This window comes from Aulonocara sp. 'chitande type north' Nkhata Bay, linkage group LG8, assembly GCF_057382095.1.
Source record: "Aulonocara sp. 'chitande type north' Nkhata Bay isolate Kocher_YH1m ecotype deep benthic linkage group LG8, A_spYH_male_GT1.1, whole genome shotgun sequence".
Lineage (NCBI taxonomy): Eukaryota > Metazoa > Chordata > Actinopteri > Cichliformes > Cichlidae > Aulonocara > Aulonocara sp. 'chitande type north' Nkhata Bay.
This window is the reverse complement of record NC_141351.1, coordinates 3,857,205-3,878,827: the sequence shown is the minus strand read 5'-3', so window position 1 is coordinate 3,878,827 and position 21,623 is coordinate 3,857,205. Positions and strand designations below refer to the sequence as shown.

At 37.0% G+C, this 21,623-nt stretch overlaps 1 protein-coding gene across 1 annotated transcript in view; it reads right to left on the bottom strand.

The window, feature by feature from the left end:
* pemt (phosphatidylethanolamine N-methyltransferase) overlaps window positions 1-20,886 on the bottom strand; it is an 83,566-nt gene extending 62,680 nt beyond the window's left edge. Inside the window, exons 1-2 of the mRNA XM_086302827.1 lie at window positions 20,623-20,886; window positions 18,737-18,844 (exon numbers count right to left, since the gene is read on the bottom strand). Of these exons, the coding sequence (XP_086158953.1) occupies window positions 18,737-18,844; window positions 20,623-20,730 (216 nt within the window). The 5' untranslated portion in view covers window positions 20,731-20,886. The remainder of the gene's footprint in view (window positions 1-18,736; window positions 18,845-20,622) is intronic.
* Window positions 20,887-21,623: the final 737 nt, after the last annotated feature.

Below are 21,623 nucleotides of genomic sequence, written 5' to 3'. Positions count from 1 at the left end.
AAACTATCAATGGAAACACAAACAGAAAATGCTGCGCTATATGGACAGATCCTAAAAGATTCCAGCTAAATGTAGCTAACTAATAAAGCTTAACATGATGTTGCTCCAACTTTGGATGTTGAAAATGCATTTAATGTGTGTATGCCAAAAAAGTCGAATATACAGATATAAACGAGAAGTAATTACACCTGTTGATAAAATTGCTAATAACTATTTGGTCAATTAATAATAAATTAGCTTCTGTGCTAGCACTCATTCTCCTGAATCTAGTCTTTCAGCAAGTCATTCAGGCAGGTTTCCATGTACATCTAATGTTACGTAAGCACATCTGCCTCCCTACATGTGTCCATTATATCTCTATCATAGGTTTTTCCAGAGTTGACAGAAAATCATAGGAAAAAGTCATGACAACCTGGTAATGTCAAAAATAAGAGAGGAAACATTATGTAACCATTCAAGTGTCCCTGATAAAACTACAGTTTAAGCTCCAACTGAATATAAATAAAATGCATAAGTACAGAGATGGGTTCAAAAGAGGTAGAGAGTGTACTCACCTAAGAGAGGAGGACATTTTGTGACCAATGAAATTCTTAGTCATTGATATTAAGAGTTTTATTACTTTCTGCTAAATATACCAGATGACTCAGGCTAATCCATGTTATTATACTTTATACATTAATGTGAAAAAGAATGGATACCCTCTTTAAATATTGAGGTTTTATATACTAGGGCATCACTTTTTTTTTAAAATGATCAAAAGCTTATTCAATAGGAAAGATTAAATTCATGACAGTACAATTAGAAAAAGACTGAACAAGTATGGCTTGTTTGTCAGGAGGACAAAAAAACTTCACAAACAATGTCTTTTGGACAGATAAGACCAAAGTGGTCATGACTGCCCATAATACACATAATACACAATACAGCATATCAGCACAAACACCTCAAACCAACTGTCAAGCACGTTGGTGGAGGTATAATAATTTGGACTTATTTTGCAGCCACAGTAACATGAACTCCTTTGTATACCTAAAAACACTGTGCAGTCCAATGTGAAGCCATCTGTCCAATAGGTAAAGCAACAATGATCCATGCACATTATCAAAGAAAGGTCTAAATAGCTCACAAAAAGAACGATGTGTTGCAAAACCCAAATCAGATGGTGTGGCATAAACAAATGCCTGCGAACCTCAATGAACTGAAGCAACTTTATACAGAAGAGTGACCAGTGCTCTACATGGGCCTGATATCCACTTACGAGGACATTATACTGCTGCTGTTCTATCAAAACTTTAAACGAATATCCTCATATATGGCTCTTATTTTTCTTAAAAACAAAAATAAGGTAAGAAAAAAAAAAATCTGGCAATTCTTTATTTTTACATTCATCGGGCCCCAATATGCCCAAATATCAAAGAGAAATTAAAAATGCATGTCGTGGAAGAGTTCGGGTCGAGGTTAAACCATCTTATAAAGACATGTTGGGTTTTTTGGGGTTGAGTTCTACTGTGTCTTTCCCTCTACATTGACCTAAAAAATCCAAAGTAAACTTTAACAAGGAAAAAGTAACTACTGGCACAAGGACGATAAAACACTATAGATGAAATTGCACTGAATGCACTGCTGTTTGGATGTTACAATGCACCAACTACACATGCTCCCCAGGGAGCAGACTTCAAACAAGTAACAGCAGTAACTAATTGACCACGGTTTCTCTCGCTGTCCATGTCCATGCCAAAAGAGAATAATCATGACTTTCACTGGAAAAAAATTAAAATGACGACTTTGTATAAAGAAAAAAAAAAAAAAAAAACCCCACAAAAAACCCACAGTCTCATGGCAGTTTGTGCAAGTTTTCATTGATACGATTCACGTCGATGTACATAAAAATCTATCACTATAAAGGGCTAAAATTTCTACATTTGTGGCTTAGAGGGATTGACAGTAGAGCAAATCCTTTTGCTAGACACACGGATTATATACTTCATATGTATTATTTAAGTTTTAGTAATTTAATTTAATAAATATTAGGTCTTTATTTAAAATTATTTGGTTATTTTAGATTTAGGTTAGGACTATAAATTATTCTATCTACTGTAACTATCATGAAAAAAAAAAGATTAGCTTAGCTAGTCTTAGTAATCTCAAACCCAACAAACATACCTCCATCATCCATATTAGCAGGCCATTTATGTTAGTATACTCTCTTCTGATCAGGCAGTGGGCCTCTAAGCCTCGTTCAGCCTGATTTGCAACCATTCACTGGGTGATGGCGTATGCTAAAAATATTCAGGTGTTCTGTATGCAGACTACTGATGTTGCTATCAAATCATCAATCAAGCGCTGAAACTAACAGCAGGCACAGATGAGGAGAGTACAGGCAGTGGCGCCACATTGGGAGAACTAGCAGCTCTTCAGCACAAATTCAATCAAGGCTTAGGTAACAGGCTACACCTGCATCCCCATCAGCCCACTTAAATCTGAGATACAGGCACTTGATTGGACTTCAAGTCAGGACAACAGATAGATGGAACCATGTCTAAGGAGCTGAAATGGGAAAACATAGTTAAAAGTAGCCCCAACTGAATATTACCTCAAGACACCCTCTGCAACATACTAGCAACAGAACTCCAAGCAGAATCTACGGCATGCATGGAGGTTATAATGACAGAATGTCACCTTGAACTTTAGCCTCATAAGAAGCTGAAAGTTTTTTGCATTTGTGTGTCTGTGTGTGTTGTACACTGTATTAAAAGACATGTAATGGAGAACAACCTGCACACAGACTCAGCCAAGTACATTAATGCGTGGATGTGTGCCGTCCTGGAGTAATGAGGAGAAAGAGAACAAGAACATGGACAGGACACATGGATACACACAAACTGGTGAATATTTGATTAATTGTCTGCCAGGACAGAACACATGGAGCAAACTAAACTTACACATACGGATAGATTTCTGGAGTCCTGTAAGATTGAGATAAGACTGAACATAGTTTGAATCACTTATAATGTTATTGTGTGTGATCATTTATTGCCCCCAGCAGATGAATAACAAAAAAAACAATGCAAACAAATGATGCCTTTTTGCAGGCTGCTAGCAACAAATTGATCAAAGATACACTTTAAAAACCCAGTCTCTGATTAGTGGTTAGATACAATGCTACTTTGGTTAAGTATGAACAGAGATGGGCAGTAACGCGTTACGCGTTACTTGAAAAAAGTAATCAGATTACAGTAACGAGTAAAGTAAGGGATTACTATTGGATGCAAATTGCATTTCGTTGCCCTGTACCTGTGCATGTGCAATGACAATAAAGTTGAATTCTATTCTATTCTATTCAATTCAGTGTGTGATTTTGGAAACGTTATGTCTTTAATGTGACATCACAGGATGATGGATTAAAAAAATAACAAGTGTGGCATACAGCTAAGCCCATGCCTTTTTACATTATATTTTACCCGATATGGTTTCCTTCAAATTTATGTTAAGGTCAACTTTTACCTTGGGCCCTAACAATGAAGATCAACTTCAAAGGATTAGCCAACCTAGGTAGTCTTAAAGGCCTAGTATATTTTTGTGAAGTTTAAAGACCTTGCAGACAATATAAAGTTTTAACTGATTGTCACATTTGGTGTGACTTTGACCCGATTTTCACTAAAATGATTTTCACCTCGAGCTCGAGGAAACTGCTAATAAACAGACAGACAGACAAATGGTACTGATTAAATACTCCTGGTCTTCTGTGGGAGAAAAATCCCATAATGACAAAAATTTAACTCTAAGCAGGAAACTTCGCTCCAGTCCTTCTGTGTAAAAAACTAAGTATATGGACGCCCGTGATTCAGTGACTTGTTGAACCACATTTAGCACCATTAACTTAACAAACACCATTTGTGACAAGCCTTAGCCGTTGGACAGATTACCGTGCATTTTACTCTGAAATAATTTGGTATACAGAGAAATTCATGGTCAACTAAGTAACTGCAAGTTGTCCAAGCCCTGTCAGTTGGTATGAGATGTTTATGCTGATATGCTGTGATTGTTTTTTGCCAAACATGGCACTATGCATTATGGCCAAACATCTCCACTTTGGACTTGCTGTCCAGTGGACATCAAATTCCAGAATTTGTGTAATTTGTTTAAATGCAACTTTGCAAACTCAGACACTGTGCCATGCTTTTTCTGTTTGTTTGTCCCCCCCACCCCTCTTAATTCCAGCAAGTTTGTACTTATTTGAAAAAGAAAGTTGTCAAATTTCTGTGAAAACAAAACATGACTATATCTTAAAGACTTTGTTCAAAAACTATGATGCTTGGGGCTGATTTTTTAGGCCTATTTGAAATGCCAGCATCAGTTTCTTTTAACTATAGCAAATCAAACAGCATATCAGACTTTTAATGTGACAACCAGAAGAAAACATCAACAATCTCGAAACTGTTTCCATTGTGCCCACTGGTGTGACTCACCAAAACATGCAGACATTAGCCTACGCTGTGTAGGTACATCTGAGGTCACGTCAACCTTGCAATCAGTGTAATTGATTGCAAGTAAAAAAAAAAAGTCTAGTGAATAAAATCGTAAAAGCAATGAACTGTAACTTCAGTTCTTCACTCTAGCGATAAATACACGAGTATCTCTTGCATCGCTGAAACAAATGCATCTGCTGTTATTGACTTCAGTCACTTGAGGTCAAAATGCCCATGTGAACTTTCTGACTAGAAGACAAAGATGATGATTGTCAAATCTCTGGTTACGCTCATGGATCCAGCCATCTCTTTTAGCAGTAACACTCTACTAAGTCATTGCTATAATATCAGAGAGTACCAAACCCAAGTTGGTCTAAGCGAATTCACAGAATATTGCTGAAAAGGGTGTGGTCCTAAACTCGAGAGAGTCTCTAGTTGTCATCATTTTTGTTTCCCCCCCGACCTCTGCTGACAGCATTAGCTGATAAGCCCTTTGTTTCCTCAAATGTAGGTCACTGGGTCATCTTAATATGTAGAGAGAAGCTCACATGACTATTAATATGCTGTTTGCTCTAGCAGTTTTATCTTCACATACGGTGGGATTAATAATGCATGTGCTAGTGGCATAATTATTTTTTCCACTAAGACCAACCTCTATTTTTGAGGGGAGAACTGTACTCGATATGTTTGTGCCATTACTTTTTTAAAATACAAAACAATACATATTTATTCATCAAAATCAACATTTACTAAAACTAAACCAAAAGTTATTTACTTTATAACTTTATTATATTTACTGATTTCTTATCCAATAATCTGCTAAATAGTGCCATAGGTGGCCAAATAAGTTTTAGATTTCCCCATTTATTGTGATGGGGTGTACAGTCCTGCCATAAAGAGTCATAAATTACATTTGAACTGTTGTTCAAGAACTACCATTCCATTTCAATTACCTTAAAAAAACATTACTTGTAACATATTTTTACCATATTACACCATACTAATGCTTAGTACCCATATTTAAAACCTATTTTGAATTTATTACTACTATAACTAGTATGGTGTCCTTTCAGAATGGAACAATTGTGCACTGGCTTTGACATAACTAATGACGGGACAAAACTGATATGGTATCAGTTCAGGGTTTTATACTAGTGATAGTATATAGTTACTAAAGATAGCAAAGAGTTTGAGATTAGCTAAACAAAATGTCAATCCTACCAATGTCATCTTTAAACAAGCTGATATGAATGCTGTTACTTTTGTTGGTGAGCGTGAGTTTATCTGGGAAATGTCTGAGGTTTGTTTCGGCCTCCTCAACTTGACTGTTAATAAAATAGCAAGAACCTCTCAAAATCCGCACAACAGCAACTCTCTTGGTCCCACTTTGGACTTCATGTCCTAGCAGACTCTTGTCACAGTTCAGTGCACTGACGTATGGGTATGAACTCCTAAAACACACGTACATGTCTGTATCCGTTTCTCTGCTGATAATATTCAAGGACCTTAGAAACGAAGAAGAAAAGGTCAGGTGCAGGAGGACTAAAGAGGGAAAGGCTCAAAGATGTAGCTTAATACAGAAAAATAAGTGGCAGCCACAGAGTGGGGCAGTCAAAACTGGAGGCTGAAACACCATGTAATAGCTTCTATCTTAGGATCACTTTCAGTGACTGGCTTTGAAATAAACAAAACTGTATGTACTATACTTGATGTATTCGTCCCAGGATTTTGCTACTACATCCACATTACTTCAAATCTCAGCTTTCAGATTCAGATTCTTGGTCAGTCTCAAATGTCATTTGTAATCTAAATTTTTCTCTCAGATAAATGCCCACTCACGTGAAGTCTGTAATATTCTTGAGATTTATGATTGCGTGATTTTTATATATTAGTGCTATTTCTTACATTTGTAAACTCTAACATATTGTATTATTTAATTAGTTTAGTCTGTTACTGTTACTGTCTTGGAGCAACTGTAACCCACATAACTTCTTTAAGGATTAATAAAGTATTCTGATTCTGAAAAAGAAAATATCCATATTCACGCTGATAACACTCAGTGCAGTCAGGTGATTGATTACAAACAGGGGGGTATTCCTTTTTCTTTGTCCTTGTTTCATTGAACTAAATGGTGAGTTGTATCGGACGTGTTCATTTCATTTTATCGTAGAAAAATTAGCAACAATAATGTAAAGGGTACTAATGGAGATATAATTATTAATGCCTGATAAGTGATTAATTATTAATCACTTACCAGTCTCTCACATTGTTGCATAGAAATTATAGCCCATTTGTTTATACACAGCTCTCCTAAGGTCATGACACAAAATTCAACCAGGTGGATGTCTGAAGGTTTCAGTTATGTCAGCCAGGCTTTAGCCATCATCCAGATGGCCTCACATTTGACTCTCTGGTGTACAGAGGAGTTAATGGTTGACTCGAAGCCCAAATTATCACCCCTCCACCACCATGCTTCACAGTTGGTATGAGGCGTTTGTGTTGACATGCCATGTTCTTTTTGAGAGAAGAGACATTCGCCCAGAAACTCTTCCAACATGCCATACCTACTCAGTCTTTTCCTAATTGTACTGTCACAAACTTCAGCATTTAACACATTGACTGAAGCTTGTAGAGTCTGATATGTAGTTAAATCTAGATTCTATCAATTATGTCTAATCTCTAAGGCCAAGCCCTATATACCACTTATGGATCTTAAAAAAACGTATCCATGCCTTTGTTACATCCAGATTTGATTACTGTAATTCTAACTAACTAACTGCAGCTAGTTCAAAATGCTGCTGCGCATCTCTTAACTGGGAGTGGTAGGTTTGAGTCTATTACTCAAGTTCTTTCCGACCTGCACTGGCTCCCCATTAAATATCGCATTGATTTTAAAATCGTATTGCTCACTTTTAAAATCATAAATAGGGATGGGTAACGGTATCGGTTCTGACATAAACGGTAGTAACCAGACCAAAAAGCAGTGCACATTTCGGTGCTTTATTTCAGTGCTTTTTTTTCCTGAGATGTCATACACTTTAGATTCTAGCCAATCATTTTACGTTTCCGAGGATAGTAGGCGGGGCCAGGTACGTACGTTCTTTTAGAGCAGAGCTACAGATTAAAAATGACCAAGGCGAAGCGGTCAAAAGTCTGGCTGTACTTCACAGCAAAATATGCAAACTCAGCAGCCTGCAACAAGTGCTTTAAGCTGATACTGTGATACTGTCAAAGGAGGTAACACCTCAAATCCGATGAAACACCTGGCGACGCATAGCGTTTTTTTTAAAAGCCGAGAAATGTGCCGTATTTGATAGCTTGCTGCGAGACCTCACACCGAGCACATCTACTGCGGGTGTGTTGCCTGTTATCAGACCCGGAGTTAGCAACATCCCCAAAAACACGAAGAGGAGAGTCCTGGCCCCTAGCCCTGCCAGTGTAGCAGAAATGATGAGGATGATGATGCAGCAGCAGCCGTTCTTCTCTGCGTGAGTAGCTTAATGTTGTTCGTATGTAATTTACGTTGAGTAGGCTAACCACGTTATTAAATTAATGCATGTAAGGTGAACTAGCAAATATCATCATAGCTACATGCGGCTGTCTTCTTGTTTGCAGTTAAACAGCTAAACATGAGAGGTTTTTGGACAAAGTTTGTGTTTTTTCCATTGTTTAAGCACTGCTTCCAGCCAAGAGTGATGCCATAAATCCCCTATAGCTGCAGAAAAGGCTAACATTGTTATCTTTTTACAAAAAAACAGCTGAACATGAGAGGTTTTTGGACCAATTTTGTGTTCTCCATTCTTTAAGCACCGTTTCAAAAGTACCGGTTTGGCACCAGTATCGGATAAAACCTAAACGATACCCATCCCTAATCATAAATAATACCGCGCTCATCTATCTTACTGATCTCAGCTTTTATACCCCCAGGAGAGCGCTTATATCAGCAGGTCAAATGCTCCTGGTGTGACCTGGATCTCGGCTTAAGACCAGAGGTGACCGCACATTCGCCTTCATTGCACCCTAACTGTGGAATAGTCTGCCTCAAGCTATTTGCACATCTGATTCAATTCAATCTTTTAAATCTTGATTAAAAACTTGTTTATTTAGCCTAGCCTTCCCTGCTTCCTAGAGCCTGCATTTGTAAGTGTACTGTAATTGATCTTTTTGCTCTGATTAATGTTTATAATGATTTAACCTTAAGCCTTTTGGCTTGTGCCTACTGTACCTGGTGTATTACTGGTTAGTTATGTCTCCCACCTGTCACTATATTTGTATCTATTTGTATCTGTTATTGCTCTTAATTACTTCTTTGGTATACCTTTGGTTTTTAAATGTGCTATATAAAGAAAATTGTATTGTATGTAGTTCTTGGGTTTTTTGCAAATTGTCTGAACATTGGTATGACCTTTTGGTGTTATTGTTCATTCTGCTATGGACCAGAAATTATTTTATTATGTTCTGATTTATAAAACCTTAGAACTAAAAGAGGATTTACTTTCTTTTAAGGTCTCTCAATAGGGCACGTGTATCTGCTCCTCTTTTGATATCATTCAAGTGCCAAAGGAAATGGAAAGTGAGAACAAAAGGACAGATGGAGGACTAAAAAATATGTGGTAGTCATAGAGCAGGTCAGTCACAAATAGAAGCTAAAACACTGGTAGGTAGGTAGAATCAGTACAGCAGGTACTTGTGGTGACAATAACAATAAACGAATAATAATAATAATAATAATAATAATAATAATAATAATAATAATGCTAAGTGTGAGCACTCACTGCATTTGGTACAGGTCATTACTCCCATAATGTCGGGAGCACAGAATTCTCTAATGGTGAAGGACTAAGCTTTATCTTCATTGGCTCTGCGGGGCCACCCCAGTAAAACAATCCCATAGCATTACCTGTCCTCCAGCAAATGTTACAGTGGAGTCAGGCAGGTAAGGAAGCAGGATTCATCACTCTACAGAACACAGTTCTCCTGCTCCAGAGTCCAGCAGTGGTCTGTTTTGAATTCTGTAGTTATTGGGTCTGTAGAACATTACACTGCATTACCTTGGCACTTGATGACTCCACACTGTAAGTTTACATAGTCTGCTGTTTCATCACTGAATTGCTCTTAAATGCTTCCATTTGCAACAATTAAACTTAGAGTTAATCCTGGATTATCTCGGAGGGAAGAGGTTTCACACACTGGTGTGCAATGGTGGCATCCTATTACAGTACTGCACTATTTTGAGCTTTTTGGAGTGAACCATTCTTTCCCAACTGTTTGCGGTACGTGTCACAAACAGTTGTGAAGGTGGGTCAAGGTAGGTACTTAAGTTTTGTGGGAGTCTCATGGCAATGGGACCGATACCTGACTGTAGAGATTGTGAGGTGTTGACCAAAACCTTTGTCCGTATAATGTAATTTAATAATAAGAGCTTTTTTATTCTGTTACCTCATTATCTATATTTCCTTTTTCAAACTTCAGAATCTTACAGTCTATCTCCTGGCAATCAGTTATTTACAGCAAAGACAATGTGTTACATCATTTATATGAGCCCTGTCCAGGTTCAAGTAGACTTTGTCAGGCCCTTTTCCACTAAATATAAGCAAACTGTTTTGCAGACAAACATTTTTAAGGTCATCAGAACATGCTTTGCATAAAAACCTTCTTTACCTAGAGCCTGAAGTCAAGTGTGAATTCTAGCTGGAATGTGAGCTCAAGGTAGATAAACCAAGAAAAGACAAGCTGACCACTTTCCTACCAATGAATTAGATACATAGCTCGAAAACATGCATGTAACGCTACCTAAAAAAGATTTCTATGAAAACAAAATGCGAATGAAGCATTTGTTTTACAATATGAGCAGAAATGTCATCTACACAAACACATGGTATAATGTACATGGCTGTTGCCATGGAAACTCATTCAAGGGTTTCAGTGATGATAGATGCAAATGTAAATGGCACAAAAATAATGCTTTAAAGATATCCGTGTCAACAACCCTTTTCTTTCACCTAGGTGCTAGTTTTAGAAAGAGAGGATGTAAGCAGAGAGCAGAAAGAGGAGTGTGGCACACAAACCTGTCCATGACTGCATAACCGTGACTTGACTGCTTTGCCTGCGATTCTTTTGAAATAATAAAGTTTGTATAAGGTTTCAGCTAGAGATGGACCGATCCGATATTACGTATCGGTATCGGTCCGATACTGACCTAAATTACTGGATGGGATATCGGAGAGGGAAAAAAAATGTAATCCGATCCATTAAATATTAAAAAAAAAAAGCACCTCACAAAACTTGTGACATGGCTTAACTCTGCTCATAACCGCTCATAGCACATCGGAGCAGTATGCATCACGTGATAGAGCGGCTGTAGCGTGCAAGGCCTGTTGTCTGGTTGAGCATTCGGAGCCTCGCTACCATTTCATCTCCGAGGAAGTTATCCCAGAGAGAAGTAAAGCAAGTGTGTAAGTTCATCTCTGAATGTTTGTAAAGCATTCCAGCGTTAAGCTTAACAACCGATATATGGAGCGACTGCCTCTTCTCTCTCTCTCCCTCTCCTGCTGCTACTTCAATCATGAAACTGATTAATGATCAGCTGTTCGGCTTTTCCGTCGCAAGTCCGTCTCTCTTGTTTGTTTATCGCCCACTTTGCGCCAGAAAGAGGAAACCAGCGGGTGAACAACAGCAGCATGTTTAAGCTTGATAAGCTGTTGTTAGAATTAATTTATTATTACTTTCTACACCAGGATCCTTTTCTAGCTGACGGCTGGTAACTGTGCAGGGGCGGATGTAGCAAAATTTAGCCAGGGGGGCCGATAGGGCATTAACAGGGAAAAGAGGCACAGAGACATACTTTTCTTTCTTATTCTCATTTAAAATGTCTAGCTTTTAATAAATAATTATCTGAATCTTACACCCAAAGTTTTAATCTGATGTAAAATGTATAGAAGTCCATTACTGTATATAGTAACTATTAAGTCTAATATACCCTAGTAAGCTATAGTACTTTTTCCTTTGGGAAGGTACCATCTGTGCAGTCTGCAGTTCTGTTGAAGAAAGATGTTGAATCTATTTAATTATTCTTGAAAAATAATTTATTTCTGTGCATTTTTTTTCACACTGCATCAAATTAAAGTTGATTACGTCGATAAGACATCATGAGGTGGAGGGTGGTTCCCTTTTTTTTTTTTTTGCTGGGAGTTTGCAACCCTATTAGTTAGGTTGCTTACTCTTTAAAATACCAGAATAGGGAGGATAGAGTAGGTTTAAGTTTATTAGATTGATCAGTATTGCTGAACTATGAAATATTTTGGGTGTAGTGTATTTTTTGCATACAGGTATAACAGAATAGCTTTAGTGGGTTTTTTTTTTTTGCTTGAATTTGAGTATGAACTTATACAAAATGCAGCAAGATATTAAAAAACAGTTTTATTGATTAAAAAAACACTATATCGGATTCATATCGGTATCGGCCGATATCCAAATTTATGATATCAGTATTGGACATAAAAAAGTGGTATCGTGCCATCTCTAGTTTCAACTAAAAACTTTGAGGTACAGGAATGACAGGCTAATATGAATTACTTGAGTCTTTCCGTCATCAATGCCTTAGTGGTTATGCAGATGGGGCAGTGTGGATGAGAGAGCAAAAAGTAAGAGTAGAGCAGAAAAGCAGAGATATAACACTATGTGGAATGGTGGTTGATGACGAATCTACTGAGAGATGTAAGAGAACAAAAACAAATCATCTGATCTGGATCTCTCTTAAAAAAAAAAAGTAAAAATCTAGTACTTTAACATATATTTCGAGTTAGAGAAATTTAAGAGGCTTATCCCTCAAAACTGTAAATACAAAAAAGTTGCACAAACTAGTTTCCCACCACAGGAAATTTATTTTGAGTGTCTTCATAGTTTTATTTTTGAAATACACCAATTTTCATATACTGCAGGAAAAACAAAAATAAATATTATAATGCAAATTTGCAAAATAACAGCATATGCATCAAAATAAACTATTTCCAGCAGTGCAATATGAGTCCTAAGCATCCCAGAAACGACACAGAAAGTCATAAACTCAAACATAACTTTTAAAAACACAAGTATGGGCTCATAAGGCCCCGATCGTAAAAAACTACATTTCCGCAAAATGACGTCACTTCCGGTTTCGGGCAGCTCATGGTGGACATGCGACAGTTCACGCTGATGGACGTAGGAAGTGTTATGAACAGCTGATCGGATCGGCGAAGCGTGTTTCTGGAATATTGTGTTTTTGTTGCTGAAAGTGCTTTTTATGCAGTTTTTGCAAAGCTATATGTGGAAGGAAACTGTGACCTAGGACAAGCTGATGGCATAAGATGTAAGTACAACTCCTCCGGTTTCATATGCAAAAAAAAATTATTGCGCTAGCTTACGTGGTTGCAGAGCTACCGGGATTTAAAAATAGTTACGCAAAACAGAGCGTGCCCGCTCCGACCGGCTCTAAAGGGTTAATCATTCAAGGTTATAAACCTGCACCTAACTGACAACCCATTTTAGATTGTATCTTTGGGTACTTTGTTAGTAACAGCCTATCACAAAAACACTATCTGAATCTATGAAAAATGCCAAAGATAATGAGATAACAATTCAACAAGCCTAAAATAGTGTTGTTATTTTTTTTTTTAGCTAGTAAGGTTAATGCTATAGAGCAATTAGCCAAAAACTTGGCGTATGTCAGCATGGTATGCAGTGTGATTTTAAAAATGTGAGAAAACTGGACAAGTGGAGGCATAAAAAGAAAAAGTATCAGGTGAACAGTATCTGAAAGTCATGTCTTAGGAAATGAGAAAGAAAAAAATCCATCTACTGTTCGCTGAAGCATCAGCAGAGACGGTTCAGGGGAAAGGTTGTTACAGCAAAGGTACTTGGGAGAAAAGGCTGAAGTATGTCAAATTACACCCAATCAGTGGCAACGGGTCTAATAGACTGATGAATACAAATGTGACATTTTTGGTTCAAATGTTGAGAGTTATAACAGTCAGTTTCTACAGCTATCTTCACGGTTTGGTTTAGATTGATGATCATTTTTTTTGATCATATGATTATTGATTGTTACAGAGTTGTAAAATATCATAGTTTTATGATATTTATCATGGTTATAAATCACTGGTTTGACATACGGTAGGGGGGTTTCTCTCTGACATGCGTGGGACAACTTCTACATTCCAATATGAAGTTTTATCAATAGTAGCCATTAGAAGATGGCAACTCTAGTATTATTTGCTGGTTTCTGCAAAAATCAAGTCTGTTTTTATCATGTTTGTTGAGCATGTGTTAGCAACAGCCTCCGATTTGTGTTTGACCAAAGGTAGAAGGTTGGACATCCTGATATGTTTGTGTTTTTCCTCCTGATGTAGAGCAGTTAACCAACCTTGCATTTTAAACACCATTACGATGTTTAATTTGAAGATTAACTGAAGCGCGCCTCGACTTCACGTTGTAACAGGGCAGCTGCTCTGTGCTTCATCTCATTTTAGTTACATCATCCGATTCAGTATAAACGTTGGAACAGTTCAGGGATATTTTGTTGCATAAGAAACACGATTTGGAAACACTAGCATAGCGTGGCCTCATATGGTGATAAAAAACAGCTTTTCTTTATTTGTGTAAAGTTTGAGTGCAAATGGGATAAAGCTTCCTGACTGGTACCTGCCAAGCTGCGATTGCTTTTTTACAGGTCGAACCATGTGTGGGTGCACGTATTCAGTAGTACCTCACTGCAGACTTATACCTCTATGCTGAGACTTTTAATAGGTACCTGGAGTTTTCTAATAAAAAGCTGTGTGACCAGGAAATACAGATTTTTTTAGCACTCTATAACAACTTCTACAGAATGTCTCTCACCTCCTGATAGAACATTTCAGTTACATGTTGCTTTATATATAGAAAGGTGATTTTCTCCCAGTTCATTTAACTATTTATGATACCTTTCCCTAAGACAAATCTAAAAATATGGCAGTACTTTTTAAATAAAGTTATTTATAACTTAGTTCAGATTAGTTTATATCTTCACATGCTGAAAAAGAAGGACACCCACATTGTTGGACCAGCGTTTAATTGTGTGTCTGAGGTAAAATGCTACTATTGTATTTCCTGTACTGGTGCACACTTTGAGCACTTGCTGTCAGACACAGTGATCTGTTAATTTACATGTGAAGAAAAAAGAATAAAATTAGCCGTGCAAATTTTTCCTGTGAAATTAAGTGGTTGATATGAATGATATTTGTGCATTTGGTGCTTTTCAGAAGTGAAAATAAAACCAGATAATGGGAGGAAATACTTTACACAATTTTCACACTTGAATATGAAAAACAGGTAAATAGTTGGGGTTCACCTAAAAGGTTTTCATACCTTTAAGCATTGATGATTCCTTTCTAGATGAGCAATCTGGTTATTCTATAAGCATTTATGCACCATCAGAGATGTAGTCTGTAAACAAATTGCTGATAACAAGCGGACTAGCCGCTCCCCTCTTTCATGTTTCCCAAAAGACAATTTCAATTAATCTGACCAAAGAACAGTTTTCCACTTTGCCTCAGTCCGTCTTAAATGAGCTTCAGCCCAGAGAAGATGGCAGGTTTCTAGATCATGTTATCTGCATGAACTGTGTTCACAGACAGTGATTTCTGAAGTATTTTGAAATGTCTGGTCCAAACTAGACTTATTAAAAAAACCTACACATAAAAAAATGAAATTTTAAATAACCATCAGGATTTTTGTCAGTCAGTTTGGTAATAAAATGTAAGTGTGCAGAAAGAAGGACTGTCCTTATTTTCCTGACATACTCAAACAGAATAGAAATGTCTTCTTAGGAGATCACATCTAAAGAATTTGGTCCCAAAGCCAAAAGAGGGCTGGGAATGTCTTCCAAACTGTTCTTCAGTTGCCTTTAGTCTTACCCGGACATTTAGGCTCCCTCTGAATGTGCAGCAGGAAACAATTTGCGTTCTTATAAGTATTTCTTTTGTCACAATGCAGTGTGACTGTGACCTACTGTAAATTCTGTCACCTAAAAAAATCTGCAGACAGTAGACAGACCACAGGATAATTACTGGGTCGTTCCAAACTGCAAAACATCTTCAGCTCAGACGCTTTTGCTTTTACAGACTCTCCTGTCAATTCAACCATCTCCTGTTGTGTTAAACAACTAACAGGGCACCGTGTACCTCACACTGCAGGTGTTAAAGCAAAAGTAGCTTCATGTCCTTGCTCACTAATAATAAAGTAGACTGGCAACTTTGAAGTATGAGAGTGTTGGAAGCTTTCCAATTAAATGCTCATCCTTCTTAGAGATAATTCAGGCTACAACATCTCTAGGGTACATTTTTACTTTGACTGTGTTAAAATAAATTAAGTAGTCTAAAAATATTATATGCTAATAGCATATAAATAATATCACACGTGCCAGATTGCAACTTTAAAGGTTGGTTAAAGTTATTGGACTGTATGTAGTGCTGGTGTTTACAACACAGAAGGCCATTATGTTGTCAGAGAATCTATTTAAAATGCCCCCAAAGGCACCAACGGCACAAAAACTAACCATTGAGGTCTAGCTTGATAATTTGAAGTAATAGATGCTGTCTAGGCTATGTCAGTCAAAGTGGCCACGCTCCTTATCAAGGGTTAGGGTGCAATGCTGATGCACTGGTGCCTTTGTTAACCAGCCTTAGGTTGCCACTAGTGGAACTGCAGTTTTTGACTTTTTGACGCTTTCATCAGGTAGCCTGCTTTAATAAAACTTGTCAGAAACTGAATTAAACGTGTAGATGCAAATACACTTAAAAAAAAAATGGCAGCTACCAAAACAACACAAAAAATAAATTCTGGCATGTTTATATGTATAATATTACTTCACTGTATCATTATACATATTTGTGTCTTTATACATTCATAAGACGGCTAACCCAAAGCAGAAACATCCCATCTAGAAATGGCCACTTCTGGCACATAGATAATAATGGATAAAATACAATAAACTACCTTCAAAGTAGAAATTCTCAAACTGGTGTTACATCACATTTCACCTCTTTAATTATTATTCATGCTGTTCTCATTGTAGCACACTTTTTCCTAACAGCTAAATTAAATTCAAAGTTAGCAGCTAGTTGGTAACAAAAACAAAACAAGAAAAAAAACCTGTAAAATTGTCAATCAATTTAACAGTCAAATATTTCTTGGAAATGCATCTATTGGATCAGTTAGCAAGAGGAAACTTATCTAATCCAAACATCCTCTAGCATTATTAGCTGCAAAATACCTCCATAACTCATCTATTATATTAATTCACAAAAAGAAAAAGTGAACTGGGAGTGTAACATTTACTTTTCCACTACCTTCTATCAAATCAGTCTGTACAATCATCTTCCTTATTCTTTAGGTGACAACAAAGGGATTGTCATTTCTTCTTAAAATCCCACTGGCAGTTCCTTTAGCCTGATGTTGGGGTAGAGAATAACACCATCCATCCCAAATGTGTTGAGTCACTCTTTAACAAGATAATATTCCAATAAAATCTAATTAAACCTCCATCCAGAGTAGTCACAACTTTGACAATTACCGCGCTGTAGCTCAAACAGAGGAGATAATAAAAAAGTGAAAAGTTTGATAACCTTTCTATATGAGCAAATCCTAACGCTGTTTGTCTCACATTATAGCCACTTAAAGCTTCTATTGCATCATAACGCTGAAACAGGATGATTTGAAATGAGTACCTCAGTGACATTTACTTAAATGCAGATAATTGGCTTCTCCTTCCATAAGACAAACATGCTGGGGCTTCTTGCTGGGCTGTGCAGGTGTTATGGTGGATAGATTAAATGGCCAAGTGAGTCATCATTAAAAGGTTAATTAAATGAATTTCGAAACCCGACACATGAACCAGTTGGAGCAGTGAAACTCTAGTTAAATTAGGCCAATTTCAGAGAATAATTCCACTGCAGAGTAATTTATTATTATTATTGTTATTATGAAAGTTAAGCAGCAGCATCATAGAGTAAATGAAGGCTGCTGGAGCCAATGAGACATATGAAAATGCAATATATCTGTTTGACCTCTTGTGAAGTTTTAATTAAAGATGTATAGATATATATGCATGTTTTTTAATCTAACTAATGCTTACGTACTTTAGATATTAATATGTTGAGTTGGCTTTATGTAACATAATGTTGTATTTACAGTATTATGTAGACTTGCAGATATAATTAGACCACAGTGTTGACTTAATTGTCTCAATAACTACCATCAGTGGGAAAGACGTGCGCACTTATGCCTGCACTTGATAACTGGAGCATCTGTGGAGCGTCACGTAAAAGTTTATGTAATGAGTCTTTACCCTCTGATGATGTAAAGGACTAAAAATATGAATGCAGACTCTTCCTTAGTTACTAATCTCCAACACGTTGACTCCCATACTGCTATTAGCCAAAAACATGACATATCTCAGCATGCTGTGCAGTTAGTCCTTAAAAACGTGAAGAAAGTGGACATGTGGAGGGCAAAGGAAGAACAGGGAGGGCAAAAGAAAACCATTTACAGCAGATTAATAATACATAAAAGTCCTATCATTAACAAATAGGAAAATAAACAGCAAAGATATGACACAAGACCTGAGGGCTGCATCTGCCCCTCCACCTCCTGTTCACTAAAGGCTCATCAGAAATGGTCATCAGAGTGGCTGTTAAGGAACCATTTTTAAGAAAGGGAAACATGGAGAAAAGGCTGAAGTACGCCAAATTACAAAACAAAATCTGTGGCTTCTTTTGACTTGGAAGAAGACAAAAAAGAGAGACAACAGTGAGTGTCTAAAGGCATCTGTAAAACAATGGAGGCTGTGTCATGGTTTGAGGCAGTGTTAATGACCCTGTTAAAGTTCAGATCTCAACCTGATAACTCGTATGCTGATGACCTACATTTGTTATGCTAAAAAACACAGAATTAACACTGAAGCCATCTTGGAAGCTACAAATCCTATTTGCAATAACAGGCCTCCAATCCAACTGTTTGGTTCGATTTTTATTTTATTTTTTTTAAGTATTGACTTTTGCTGTTTGAAGGTAACCGTCACAGGTTTCAAATCGAAAAGTCTAACAAAAATTTATTGGAAAACAATTGCTCTTTTTGGCAATGGAAGAATAAGGTTTTGATTGCACAGGATGAGAAGTACACACATTAAAACTAATATACACTCTTTTTTAGTAGCTAAAAAAAAAAGCTCTAATACAATCTAGAGCAGCACTTACCACATTCCAAAATAAAGGGTTAAAAAGGATGGCAATCACAGCAATACACAAGCGGGAGTCGTAAACATGAATGTGTTTTAGGAAGGCTTCCAACAGCGTCAAGTCCATCTGAAAGAAATAACCACGGGAAAATAAGAGAAACAAAAAATTGACTTGTCAATTAAGGTCACATCCATTCCATATAACATGACAATAAATAGCAGATGCACCTTGTTAACCAAGCTAACTAGCCAGAACTAGCATTAGATGACAAGGCCCTGGCTCTACCGGCCAATTCCAAGCAAAGTCTACAAAACAATTTTCAGCTCATCTTTCATATACAGTCTATTACACATTATACAACCATCTTCCCTAATCTGACCAAAGTGTCCTTGACTTATGGTTTGAACTGGCCAGTTACCGCGTAGTCATGCTATATCAAAAGCTTTCGTACAGCGCTTTGATATTGAATAAGCAGGAGCAAAATAATCACAGATCACACAGTGAAACACGCTGAAGGGTGTAAAGATTACTTAATTAATTAATTTTTATGAAGTGCAGCAACAGCGATAAGATTTCTTTCAAAAACAGTAGGCTCCTCTGTGTGGTTTTCCACTTTATATCCATTGGCGCCAGTGATGGAAAGCAATAAAATCCGTCCTTAGGCTAATGCCCTCTGTTTACTTTGGGTGTCTTCTGTGTTCTTCACAGTGTCAGCACCAAAAGGGAATTATAGCCAAAAGTACTGTGAGCCATTTTGCAGTTAGTCAACAGGAAAGATCTGCAGACTTCATGACAGCATCGTGACTACATAAAATTTACTTCTTTTCAGCCTGAAGGCTTTGCTAAAGGAATGGTCTGGATTACAAGAGCTTGGAGGGGTTTGCAAACCCCTCTCTTGAAGAGGGGTTCTTACATTACAGGGGTAAAACTGAATAAAACTGGCAAATGGTAAGTATATATCTGCCAAGATTTAATGGAGCAGGACAAAAGGGTGGCAAAAACACTTCACACTACCGTGTGTTTTAATTAAAAAGGCTAATCACAGCTAATCTTTTATCTGGAAGGATAAGAAAAGTGAAAAGGGAAATTGAACAGGTTAGCATTACTTTGTTGAGATATATGCAGCAGATAAGATATTACATGCTCACAAGATTCCGTAGGCTAACAGCTTACACAATTACATTTTTGCATTTTTCGTCTTTACATATATTTATATTTGTCATGTGTGGAAATGAAGCTAAACGTCTGCACAAAGTTGCCAGCCATCAACAGATACATACACAAATTAAAATATGAAAATAAATTTTAAAAAAAATTACATTTAAAAATGTAAATAAAAATATGATGGGCTGAGTTAGATAAATATAATATATAAATAAATAACACCTAACCTTTAATCATTTTTTTAATTTACTAAGACATATTTCGTTTATGGATATGGAAAATGTAATGTTAAAATGTTCTGCTTGGTATTTGTATTATTACTTCAATAATAATGAACTTATCTTTGAAATGCAAAATTTAATAGCTAGCAAACATGGCACTTTCCCTGCTCCATTTTTCAACCTGCGCCGGTTACATAACCTCTTCTGTTTTAATCAAAATAAGAGCATAACAATACCCTGCATGTCACAAAATATACATGTTATGGCTCAATTAAACAGACAAGAATTGTTACGTCTGTGTTTTATGCTGAAACTGCATTGTACTGGTCATAGTAAACACGTGTTCTCCGAATGAAGAAAGTCGTGCATTTATTTTGAAATTACCAACTGTACCGACTGTGTTTTCCGGCGGTCAGCGCTCAATAGTTCAGTCGGTCTGTCAAGAGACAAATGTAGCTTCTCAGGGAAGCGGAGCTACGTTACGCGGAACAACTTCCTGTGACACGGCTTCACTTTTACCTTGGAATAATCGACGTTGTTGAGCCCTCCGCAGCAGTCGAGCAGCGCGGGGTGGTTGTCTGTAGCAGGACTGTCGTTCCGCTCAGCGTCTGCGTTGCTGTCACTCATATACACGCAGAGTGGACGCTAACGGACACGCAGCACTCACACACCGGCGCGGAAGATAAGTGTTGCACAATAAACAGAGCAAAGTTCTAATTTATCACTAAAAAGAGGCGGCAGTTGTGGGTATCTACACATGTCCAGATAACCTCCAACCTTGCAGTGCATTGTGGGAAATGCGGTTCAATTTATTTATTTTACTTTATTTTAATTTTGCAGATGAAGAAAATAATAACAAAATAATGTTTTAATATTTATTTGAATATGTTCTGTAAAATACACCTGAACATTTAATATTTGATTTTTTTATGTCCTTTTTTTTCCTCTTCTGTAGTAAAAAGGATCGCCTGTCGCTCTAGAGTGACATCTGCTGGCTTGAAAAAAATAACCTGTAGGACTCCCTCCCAGCTATAACCTCTATAAACCGTTCAGTTGTAAAACATATCAGTTTAAATGCAAGATGAAGATTGAAACAGATTTTTTTGTAAGTGTTTTTTCCTTTTTTTAGAAGTCTAAATTAAAGGGTAATAACAACTGAAGCAGACCTATTCAGCTTTGTTTCCCAGTTGGCTGAAGTTAATAATTCCTCTTTCGTTTCTTCCCTCACTTCTCTTGTTGTCTTTTTCTTCTTTAACTTTTATGTCCTTTCTTGCACTGAGTTTCGTTCTGCTTTTGCCTCATTTCTGTAAGCATCTTCTCTCCTTCTATCATTTTTTCCTCTTCCACTGTTTCCAACTCCTTTGTGTATTTACAGTTCTCTTTTCCTGACTCACTGTCTTTTCATTGACCTCTTCCTCCCGACCTACTTCCACCCCTGATTCCTTTTAACCTCGTCATTTTCTAATCTTTTTAAAAAAAGTTCCTACAGCTCTTCTTCTTTCCTTTCTGCTTTCTTCTTA